The following is a 12229-nucleotide window of genomic DNA, read 5'->3' on the forward strand; positions in this document are numbered from 1 at the left end:
TCACAACCACCCTGTGAGGTAAGTTCAACTGCCCCTGGTCACTGAGCTCACAAGATTTAACAGTAGTTTGAATATTGAATGAGCAGTTCCCATTCCTGCCCCCCCAAAAAGCTGCAGTAATACCTGATGAAGCGATAGCAATAGCAATCCTTTTTGGGTGGTATGTAGGCAGTTAGATTTTTAACAAATTGAATACCCCATCTTTCTCCTCAATGGGGACCAAAGAAGCTTCTATCGTTCTCCTGCCCACCATTTTATCCTCACAACAGTGCTGTGAGGTAGGTCGGGCTGAAAGAGTGTCACCCAGCAACCTTTCATGGCAGATTGGGGATTTGAGTATTAGAGACACATGACAGGTTGCTTAAAATCTCTTATTACATCTTGGAGTTAACCTGGTTTGGGATGTTCAGATCCCTTCATTTTTGCCACTGCAACTCCCATCATTGTTCTGGGGTTGGTATTCAAATGTATTCAAATTTTCTGGTGAGTTATGCCTGCCACAAATGGACAGATACATAGATACACAGATCCTTCTATTGCTATAGATGCCTGGTAACAGCAAGCCAAGTGGTTTTGTTATGATGTTTAATTTGGATCAGAGTCCTATGGGGGGGGGGCAGAAGGAATATTTGTCCGAGGGCCCATGGTGGCTCTTGAACAAAGTCACTCATTCTAGTCTGCCTTTGAGAGCCAGCATGGTGTAGTGGTTAAGAGCAGTGGACTCTAATCTGGAGAACCGGGTTTGATTCCCAACTCCTCCACATGAGGAGGAGTGAACTGGGTGGATAATCTGGTGAACTGGGTGGATTTCCCCACTACTCCACATGAAGCCAGCTGGGTGACCTTGGGCTAGTCACAGCTCTCAACCTCACCTACCTCACAAGGTGTCTGTTGTGGGGTGGGGAGGGGGAAGGCGATTGTAAACCGCTTTGAGTCCTTAAAGGTAGAGAAAAGCGGGGTGTAAAAACCAACTCTTCTTCTTTCCAAGGTCAACAAAAATATAAAGCATTTGCTGTTAGGCTGTAGGGTTCCCTCTGCAAAAAAATCTTCCATTTTACTTTGTTTAGTACAAGGGGTATGCCCATCTTTAAAAGGATATCCCAGTTTCTTTCCCATTTATCTTTACTAATTAAAGTTTTCAGTTCACTCCATAAATTAAAATAAGAGATTAAAATTTATTACAGCAGCTTCCTGATAATAACAAAGCATTTGTGAAACACTCTGAATGCTGAAAAATATTTCGTATTACGTGCACACATTGTTAGGGATCTTCCGCTACAGACAAAAAGCTGAATTTTGAATGAAAATGGTTTAAGACCGCAAGGAAATCTCTGTTCATGATCAAGGCAGGGATTGAAAAGCTGGTTGCGGGCTCTCCACTCACCCCGAGCAAGACCACGGTGACCCCCAGACTTGCGTCGTAGTTCGGCAGCATATCGGCAACAGTCGAGGAAGGCGTCACGGCACTCTCCCTCGATCCGCCTGGCGCGCTGCTCGCACGATAATGGCATGGGGATCAGCACCATGCCGTCCCGACAGCAGCTTTGAAACTTGGAGGCTGAATAGTTGGAAACTGGGGGAGGAAGGGTTGGAAAAGAAGACAGAAAGGTGAGCGGATTGCCTATAAAAAGAGAAGCAGGCAAGCCAAAAGGAAGGTTGCTGGTATTTTGTGCTTGGCTTTCCAAAAGTGCAGGCCAATTCTTCTAGGTCAGGGGTACCCAACTCTTTCTAGCCTGCGAGCACCTTTTGAATTCTGACTAACAATTAGGGTTGTCAACATCCAGGTAATGGTAGGAACAAAGACACCACTGTGCAAATACCGTGGAGGTTTGGCAATCAGCACAGGAGCGAAGGATTATTACAGAGTGCAAATATTTATATAAATTGCTACAACATATAACATAGAGTCATAACTAACCACATACTATGTATAACAAACACAACAAACTTATTCTACTATATATAAAGTCTTTAACATCAATCTAGCTGGAACAAGCAGTCTCTGTATTTTGGTCAATCTCTATGACACTTGTAATTTTCAAGAAAAAATATTTCTCCAGGCTTTAAAATAGTGTCTCTGAAGTTATTGAATATGAAGTCAACGTGAGATGACGCTGAAGAGTAAAGCGGGGATACAGCCGTTTCAAATTATTTCGCTTAAATTCTTCATCAGTCCCTCAAATGTCAGTCATCATATGATAATCTCCAGCTTGCATATTACATGTTTGCCACAAATTCCTGCGGGATAGTAACCAGTTCCCATGTAGGATAACACAATTGTGTAGCAGTATACTCTCCTAGTTTGCTAGCTACTTGTATATAGTAGAATAAGTTTGTTGTGTTTGTTATACATAGTATGTGGTTAGTTATGACTCTATGTTATATGTTGTAGCAATTTATATAAATATTTGCACTCTGTAATAATTCTTCACTCCTGTGCTGATTTCCAAACCTCCAGGTAATAGTAGGAGATCTCCTGCTATCACAACTGATCTCCAGCCGATAGGGATCAGTTCACCTAGAAAAAAGGCCACTTTGGCCATTGGACTCTATGGCATTGAAGTCCCTCCCCTCCCCAAACCCCACCCTCCACAGGCTCCACCCCAAAAACCTCCCGCCGGTGGCGAAGAGGGACCTTACAACCCTAGTTGGTGGGCACCATGGAACCAATGGGCACCATTTTGGAGATGTCTGTTCTAGATCCTTTCCCTTCATTTGGAAAGAAAGAGGGGGGAAAGAAACGCCAGAATGTGGGAGGTGGAACCTGGTATGGTCTGAGCATGTGCTGATGCTCATGTGCCACCCCTCCCCGAAACCCCCAGTCTTCCTCCCTTCCCCTCAGATCACTCACGCCTCTCCTGGAGTTGGACTTGGATCTGCAATGAACGCTTCTTCCGGGAAATGTCGGCACTGCACCCATGGGCTGTGAGAGGAAAAAATAGAACAAGATGGGGTAGTGAGAACGGGATGCGACAGGAATTGCCCCTGGCTCACACTCCCCTGCTGCACCCTCTTCTTACGACCCCGGAAGTTCACCTTTTCGGGGCAGGCTGTACTGTTCCCCATTGCTGAGGGAGAGTCCAGCATCATAAAAAACGCCAAGGGTGTTTTCCCCGCTGCCAGCTGTGCAGCCCAGATCGTAACTTTCCATGGCCTGGAAGACCTGGGACCAGGAAGAAAGAAGGAAAGAAAGTGGCAGGGAAACAATGAGACTGCAGATACAAATCGACAGGAGGGTGCTTGCAATCGGGTGGCAGGACAGACACATACGAATACAAGTAAAGTGGAAAGGTTTCTGGAAATATATGGACCTCGTTTGGTTTTAGGATTTTGAGTTAGCGTGTGCTTGGATCACTATGCAATTTCCCCCAAGCCGCCATAACTTTTCATATCAGGACAAGCAGGCAGCCAGCATAGGTACAGCTATTCAGAAGGAATAAAAAAACCACAAATGAGACTTCTAAGATGATCATATCTGGCCCTTGGTTAGCAGCTTTTCCTTCGGAGCTACAGTTCTACTGTCTAAAAATGAAGCAATCTTTTGAAAGGTAAAGTACCAGGTCATTACTGACCCATGGAGTGATGCCGCATCTCGAAGTTTACTTGGCAGACTTTTGTTTCTGGGGTGGTTTGCCAGTGTATTGGGGAATGATCGGGGCCCCAGTTCCTGTAAAGGGAACCCCGATACTTAATTTTCTGCTACCAAATCAGAGGGATTGGATCGTTCCTCTTGAACTATAGAGAATTGAGATCACACACACGCACAAAAGACACAAAGCATTTGTCTTTGTGTTAAACAATCTTTACTCTAACTCAGGGTAGGGAAAAATATCACTGGGATACAAAACAAATAATTCTGTCTACGTTCTGTTTCCTATACTTGCCAAAAGCCTTTGGCAAGGCACTAAGCTTACTTATGAGTAGGCACCCTTAGCGAAAGGAGAGCCTCTCTCCATCCTGCCTGTTTGGCAGTCAAGCAAAAGTGTACAACAGCTTTCTCTTCTAACAAAGAAATCGAAAGCAGTTGAACATGCAAAATAGTTGTATACGTGACCCTCGAGCACGACTGCAATGGCCACTACACTGACCAAATGGTCAGTTACAATATTAACCCTTTAACTGTCTGACATGTAACAAAGCTCGCTATCTAATACCCAATACAGTGCCTTCCCCAGTTGTCTACACTTTACCCCCAGCAAACTGGGTACTCATTTTACTGACCTCGGAAGGCTAGAAGGCCGAGTCAACCTTGAGCCGGCTACCTGAAACTGACTTCCGTCGAGATCGAACTCAGGTCATGAGCAGAGCTTTTGGCTTTTTATGCAGGGACGTTTTCCCGTGGTCACTCCTGTCAACCGGAAAACATGGGCAAAATCTGCAAGGAGAGCGAGGCAACCTCTGACAGCTGGAGGTCTTTTCCCACCATCAGAGGTCGCCTCGCTGTCCTTGCGGATTTTGCCCGTGTTTTCCGGATTCTGTTTTAGCCAGAATCTGGGAAACGTGGGCAAAACGCGCAGGGAGAGCAAGGCAACCTCTGACAGCCAGAAAAGGCATGCATAATCAAAAGGAAGCCCCGAAGCAGTCGGCGGGGTGACTACGGGGAAACGTCCCTGCATAAAAGGCCTTTGACTGCAGTACTGTAATTTAGCACTCTGTGCTGCAGGGCTCAGGCAGCATTATAGGGGTTCCAAAAAGATTCCTTCTTATTACAAGCCACCCCGGGGAAGAAGAAGAGTTAGTTTTTATATGCTGACTTTCTCTACCACTTAAGGAAGAATCAAACCGGTTTACAATCTCGTTCCCTTCCCCTCCCCACAACAGACACCCTGTGAGGTAGGTGGGGCTGAGAGAGCTGTGACTAGCCCAAGGTCACCCAGCTGGCTTGGTGTGTAGGAGTGGGGAAACAAATCCAGTTCACTAGATTAGTATCCGCCGCTCATGTGGAGGAGTGGGGAATCAAACCTGGTTTGCCATATCAGAGTCCACAAGAGAGAAGGGAGAAGCGTGGGAGAAGCACGGCGGTACCTTGCCCTGAGTGAGGCGATTTTTCCGATTGAGGGCGTAGACAGCCGTGTCCACAGCAGCAAGCGAGACGGAAGATGATTTGTCGTTGGTGTCAATGGTGAGTTTCAAGTCACCCTGGGGTCGATACTGACTGGCTTTGTCCGGTGTGAGGCGCAGCTACAGATCGGAGAGACGAAGTTAGGGATGGCCAAGGCATTTTGACACTATTGCAAACGTTTTTTTTAAAATAATTCCCGGCCCACTGTTTGCTATTCATACACCAAACCTTACTCTCTTCTCTGCTTTCTACCTTGTGCCCTTCTCCAGGTCTAAGCTCCTCTTCTCCCTGTACTCTGTACTGTCACAAATAGGGTTGCCAGCTCCAGGATGGGAAATACCTGGAGATTTTGTGGGCAGAGCCTGAGGAGGGTGGGATTTGGAGAGGGGAGGGACTTCAATGTCACAGAGTCCATTTTCTCCAGGGGAACTGATCTCTGTCGCCTGGAGATCAAGTTGTAATAGTGGGAGATCTCCAGCCACCACTTGGAGGTTGGCAACTCTAGTCACAAACCTTTCCTTATTCTCTCCTTCTTGGCATGGTAGATTTGTATAGCTGTAGGTTGCTTCCACACTAGTTGGTTACAGTGCAATCCTATGCAGATGTACTCCTGTCTCAGCCCACCGAAATCAAATTAGCTTAGGCCTGAGTAACTATGCATAGAATTGGGCTGGTGTAGGGTTGTGAAGATTTGGGGAGGGGACAGGTGGGCCTGCATGCAACATCACTTGACAAAAAAAAAAAACCTGGAAGTGTCATGATGTCATGGACAACGCTGTAGGAGTCACCCAAACTCTATGTTTAAACCATAAATTTTGGGGCCAGTCCTACAGCATTGTGCCAATGGCATGAAGAACTGCCGGTTTTGCTCCTGAAGTGACATAGCATACCAGCATTCCCCTACCTGCTGGCTCTTGGAGCCCTGGTGGGGAACAGGGAGGATTGCTGGGAGGTCACCTGTGATAGGGGTGAAGCTGACCCACCCTCAGTTTGTCACTCTGAACTGAACTCTATTGATTCAGTCTGTATTTATAGAGAAGCCAGTGAGTGTCACTGTCCTTCCAATGTCTCCTAACATTTCTACCCTGGGCCCACCACTGATGGTCAGAGGCCAAAAAATGGCTCCCATCCATCCTAGGTAGGTTGCCAGAATGAGACTGACAACAAGTGGGCGACCTATGTGATGATGTTGCTGCCATTGCCAGTGACACTAGCATTTGGCCAGAACGCCATGGTTTAACCATGGAGTTTTGAATGAATGTGTGAGCACTTGCCCCGTGATAATCCCATAAACAAACATCCACAGACGAGTAGTCCAAAAGAGAGTTGATTTATTGGAAGATCTACAGGTTTACAGCAGCTAAGAGTCAAGACGGCACTAATGGGAACTATAAGCACAGTGCAGGGCCTAAATCAGAGAGCATAGAACAATTCAGGATGCCACGGCAACCCCCCCCCCACTGAGGTACGATTCCCACAAAGTCCTGAGACACAACAAATACTTGGCAGTTATGCCGACCTTGGCCAGCACCTGGTGAAAGCACAACATCCTCTGTCAGACCATGCCTGGCATTTTCTATACACAGCTCAGGCTGAGCCTGACATCCTGCCCCCCCAAAGCCCCCCCTTCATTTTCCGGGCGCAGGTTTGTGTGGGTAGGCATCATGGAACTCTCGGACCAGGCGAGGGGCGGAAACATCATGCGAGCGTACCCACTCATCCTGAGAAGGACTGAAATGTTTTCAACGAACCAGATATTGGAGGGAACCATGATGTAAACATGAGTCCAAGATTTTAGCAACTTCAAAATGTTCCTTCCCCCCCCCCCACCAGCACAGGCACCTCAGGAGATGGTTCGGGATGCCACTCCGGGGAGGGAACATGTGGCTTTAACAGACTGACATGAAATACAGGATGGATTCGCTTAAGTGACTTCGGGAGTGAGAGTTCCACTGTGACTGGGTTGATGATGCGGGAAATGGGGAATGGACCCGCATATTTGGCACTAAGTTTGCCACACGGGTGTGTTGACCAGAGGTTCTTGGTGGACAGATAAACTGTATCCCCCACCCTGTATGTTTTGCCCGATGACTGGTGTTTGTCAGCTTGAACCTTATACTTGCGCTTGGCTCGTTCCAGATTTTTTATCAACCACGGCCAGGTTGTTTGAATTGTGTGCACCCGGGAAGCCACATCTGCACCTCCCTCCTCCCCAGACATGTCAACATGGCTAATGGGGCCAAAGTCTTGTCCATACACAGCTTGAAAAGGGATAACCCAGTGGACTGGTGCACAGCATTATTGTAAGCATACTCAGCAAAAGGCAACAGTTCTATCCAATCATCTTGGTGGTAATTGACATAACAGCATAAGTAGCATTCTAATACAACATTCACCCGTTCTGTTTGGCCGTCTCTTTTGGGATGGAAAACGGTTGACAGTCCTTGTTCCACCCCAGCCAATTTTAGGAACGACTTCCAGAATTTAGCCACATAACTACTCCCGCGGTCACTGACCACCTTGCACGGAAATCCATGCAATCGGAAGACGTGCGTCACAAAGAGGCGGGCTAGTTTCAGGGCAGATGGCATACCTGCGCAAGGCACAAGATGTACCTGTTTTGAGAACAAGTCTGTGACTACCCAAAGTACAGTTTTACCCTCGCTGAGCGGTAGGTCAGTCATAAAATCCATTGAAATCACTTCCCAGGATCTGGTAGGGGTTTCGAAAGGTTGCAACAATCCGGGCGGCTTGCCCTGGAGTCTCTTGGCAGCAGCACAAACTGGACAACTGCGGATGAACGAATCCACTTCAGTTCGCATGACCGCCCACCAAAATTGTCTCCTTAGCAGGTGTAAAGTCTTAAAAAAAACCAAAGTGCCCCGCAGTTTTGGCCCCATGAACCAAATGCAGAACTTCCCTCCGCAGTACCTGAGGTATGTATAACTTGGCGTCTTTATACCAATAGCCCCCGCATTCAACCAACCGAGTTGGGAGGGTTTTCGCAGAGAGTTCGGTTCGGCAACTCCGGTGGAGGGATTCCCTAAAGGAATCGGTGAACCCCTCTATGTCCGGCGTTGTGGGAGCCACGCTAGCAAGCTTTGATGCAGGAGAAGGTACCGGTGCCGTCGGAGGGCTTGAGCGGTCAGTTCGCCTGGGCGGACGGGCCCATGCTTCTCGGAACTGGCAATGCAAGATGGCCTGAGGGGTGGAGCCAGAGTTGTGGTGGAGAGTGGGGTAGACGGGCCGATCATTGTCGTCGGGCTGTGGGTTACCCCGCCCTGCGAAAACTGCATTGGGGGCTGGGTGTGCGACCAGGTTTGCACTGCCAAGGTAGGCAGCAAACCCCTCTGAGCAGGAGTGAAGAGAGACTTGGTGGGGCGCTCAATCTTGGTAGGGTATTGAGGCAGTCTAGATAAAGCATCAGCCAGCAAGTTTTGCTTCCCTGGCACATATTTAATTACAAAGCGAAATTGGGCAAAGAAGTCCGCCCAGCGTACTTGTTTTGCGGACAGTTTACGAGCCCCTGTTAACGCTTCTAGGTTCCTGTGATCGCTCCACACTTCAAAAGGCATTTTAGAACCCTCTAAAAATTGTCTCCACACCGTGAGGGCATGCTTGACTGCGGCCGCTTCTTTTTCCCAGACCGGCCAATTGAGCTGAGACTGCGTGAACTTCTTAGAGAAGTACACACATGGATGAAGTTGACCGTCCCCGCCTTGCTGTAGTAATGCACCCCCCATTGCAACGTCTGAAGCATCCATCTGTACTATGAACATTCGGTCTGGGTCTGGGTGTTTCAATACCGGCTCAGAGGTAAACAGTCGTTTGAGACTGTCAAAAGCAGCTTGGCACTAAGGTGTCCAATTCACTTTTGCCGAGGGCAGGACGGCTGCGTTTCCCTTCCCTTTAGTCTTAAGGAGATCTGTGATGGGTAGTGCAGTTTGTGCAAAGTTTGGGAGGAACCCCCTGTAGAATTTGCGAACCCGAGAAATCTCTGAACCTGTTTACGGATTGAGGGTGGTTTCCAATTGGTTACAGCCTGTACTTTCTCCGGGTCCATTGTGAGTCCTTGTGTGAAATTATATAGCCCAGAAAAGTCAACTGTTTTTGGTGAAATTCACATTTGGACACCTTAGCATAGAGACGCTGTAACACTTCCCTAACCAGGGCAACGTGTTCATCCATGGTTTTAGAGTAAATAGGAATGTCACCTAAATAAACCACCACTCCTTTATACAACAAGTCATGTAGTATTTCATTAATGAGTTGCATGAAGACCCCCGGAGCCCCCTTCAATCCAAAAGGCATCACCAAAAATTCAAACATACCAAAACAACTGGAAAAGGCTGTGAGGGGTTCGTCTCCTTCTCGAATTCTGATTCTATAATAGGCTTTGACCAAGTCTAACTTGGTAAAAATGCGACCCTCCTTTAACTGCCCCAAAAGATCTGAGATCAGAGGAATGGAGTAGGCATTGGTTTGGGTGATCGCATTGAGTTTTCGAAAGTCTATGCACAATCGCAAGGCACCGGTCTTCTTGTGCATGAAGAAAGCGGGGGCTGAATACGGAGCGGTAGAGGATCAGATAAAACCTCGAGCTAGATTCTTGTCCAAGAAATCTCGAAGCACAGTTCTTTCAGAAGCGCTCATGGGATAAATCTTGCTTTTCGGCAGTTTCCCCTCCCCCACCATCTCAATACACAGTCAGATCTGTGGTTGGGGGGGTAGCACATCGCACTCTTGGACATTAAAGACATCAGCAAAGTCCTGATATTCGGCAGGTAGTTGGGGTGACCCAGGGGTGTCTGAAGCCAAGGCAGGGGTTATTGGGAGTGGGGTTTTAACAGCTACTTCATACCGATGCCGTTCGCAACTTGGGCTGGAAAATGTCAAAGTCTCGGCCCCCCAGTCAATGGAGGGGCTGTGTCCTCTCACCCAGTTTATTCCCAACACTACAGCGTATCGTATATTGGGGGCTATAGTGAAGTCAATTTGCTCCCAATGGTGGCCTATACCCATCGCCACCCCCCCAAGTGCGACAGTCAACTGGTCCACCTTTAAAGTGACTGCCATCCATCTGGGCAAACTGAACAGGGGTCGGTAGTGGTACTGATTTTACCTTGAGTGCCTTGAAAGTGGCTTCATTGATCAAAGAGCGGGTACATCCCGAGTCAACGAGGGCTTTGACTTGTAACTAGGGTCCCTTTCTATAATGTTGTAATATCACATCCACATATACAGTTTCTCCCACTTCACTCACCATCACAGGAGCCTTGGGTTTGGCAGAAACGTCAGCAGAGGTCTGCGGGGCCGCTCCACTCACCGCAGACCCAGTCCGTTTTTTGAAAGATCCAGGGGAGACTCTAGGTTCAAGGCAGAATCCCAGTGGTGGTTCTCATCCGACGATGCTGAACCATCCCCTACTGGGGCAATTGTAATCCAGGACCCCAACGGGTCTGCAGGCGAAGGCTCGTGTGCCAGCTCCTCGATGTGGAGGGCTGGGGGCGCCAGTGTCCTGGCGCGGCACTGTGCTCCGTCGCGGCGCTTCTCCTCCGAGCGCGTCCCCTTCTGCGAGGAGTCCCCTCTGGGCGGGGAGCGGGAGTTGGTTGCTCCAAACGAAACAGACAAGCCGCGGCAAAATGACCCATAGCACTGCAAACGAGGCAGGCTCCCCTTTGAAAGCGCGACACTCAGTCTTGCATGGGTTGAGCCGGTCTCCGTGGGGCAGGGGTTGCGGCCTTTGGAGGGGTTTTCTGGCTTACACCCTCCTTGGCCCGACTTCGGGCCAGGTTTATGAACTGGCGATGGCTTTCCGCTTCTTCCGCCAGCAGGATCCATTCCTCCAGGGCGGCTGGATCCCGTTGCATATAAGCCCAGTTCAATATTTCGGGGTGTAAGGCTTCTCGGAAATAATGCACCCGGGTAGCCTCAGTCCAGTCCACAATCTTACTCGCAAGTCTCTGAAACTCATCAGCAAAGTCTCTGACTGAAGAGGATCCTTGACGGAGTTGTAGGAGGGCAGCCTTGGCCTTCTCCCCTTGGAACAGGTCTTCAAACCATCGTCTTAACGCTCGCATAAACTCATTGAGAGAGTGGATGGATCGGGCCCGGGTGTCGAATTGGAGGACCATCCAGTCCACAGCCTTTCCTACCAAAAGCGAGGAAACGAACTGTACTCTGCTATTTTCCGTGGGAAAGTTGTGGCCTTGTTCCCTCATATAGCTGTCCACTTGGTGCAGAAAACAGGGCAATGTATCCATGGAGCCATCATAAGTCACCCGCAGACAGGGTTGATTCCACTGCACGATCGGGGCCACCGAAGGTAGTGCCGGTGGTTGCCCCGGGAGTGGTTGGGCCGGCGGTACCAGGGGCGGCTGGGCCGGTGGTGGCAGGAGTGCCGGGGTTGTGGTGGGAGTGCCAGAGGCACCTGCGGTTGTGGGGCCGGGGTCGCTTGCGTTCACTGTAGACAGTCGTATTCACTCATCAGTAGGTCCATTTGGTCCTGCATACGGGCCATACGATCCATCAAGTCCCGGTTCTGGAAACGTAGGACATGGATTTCCTCCTCGGATCCCCCAGTATGGCGGGCTTGGCTGGCACGGAAGTTAGTATTCCAGTCAGCCCCCTCAGAATACAAGTCCTCATCCGAGTAATCCAGCACGTCGGAAGCGAAGGCGAGCCGTCGTCTGGGCGCCATATCTCGAGGCAGGCCACAATCGGGGGGAAACGAGGGCAAGGACTGTTTCAGTCCCTTGCTCACCTTCGGGCGCACATCGACTCCTACTGTCGCTCGCATCCGAGCGGCAGCCGCATCGGCCAAAAGTTGCTCCTCCGCTCACTTCTGGTCAGCAAGCGCTTGATCCGCCTCAAGCTTGATGGCGGCAGCCGCCGTCACGATCGGTAGGGCCTCTTGTTGCAAGAGCAACTCAATTTCCTTTGGTTGGCTCAACAGCAGTTGCACCCGGGAAGCTAGATCCGTTGAGGCAGATCCAAACTCAGGGGCCAGCAGTTTCTTGATGTCGGCCACCGCTGCCGTAGCCGGCAAGTCCAGAAGGACCATAACCGTCCTGGCTGCCACGTTCTGAGCTTCCCATTGACACAAAGCGGGATCGGGAACAGTTGACGGGACATTCCCCCTACAGCATCCGCCATAGTTGTAAAATC

At 49.3% G+C, this 12229-nt stretch overlaps 1 protein-coding gene across 1 annotated transcript in view; it reads right to left on the minus strand.

The window, feature by feature from the left end:
• LOC130472687 (complement C4-like) overlaps nucleotides 1–12229 on the minus strand; it is a 79903-nt gene that overhangs the window by 37503 nt on the left and 30171 nt on the right. Inside the window, exons 14-18 of the mRNA XM_056844099.1 lie at nucleotides 9658–9663; nucleotides 5026–5181; nucleotides 3037–3163; nucleotides 2852–2923; nucleotides 1385–1573 (exon numbers count right to left, since the gene is read on the minus strand). Coding sequence (XP_056700077.1) covers nucleotides 1385–1573; nucleotides 2852–2923; nucleotides 3037–3163; nucleotides 5026–5181; nucleotides 9658–9663 — 550 coding nt within the window. The remainder of the gene's footprint in view (nucleotides 1–1384; nucleotides 1574–2851; nucleotides 2924–3036; nucleotides 3164–5025; nucleotides 5182–9657; nucleotides 9664–12229) is intronic.

The sequence above is a fragment of the Euleptes europaea genome, chromosome 1 (genome assembly GCF_029931775.1).
Source record: "Euleptes europaea isolate rEulEur1 chromosome 1, rEulEur1.hap1, whole genome shotgun sequence".
Lineage (NCBI taxonomy): Eukaryota > Metazoa > Chordata > Lepidosauria > Squamata > Sphaerodactylidae > Euleptes > Euleptes europaea.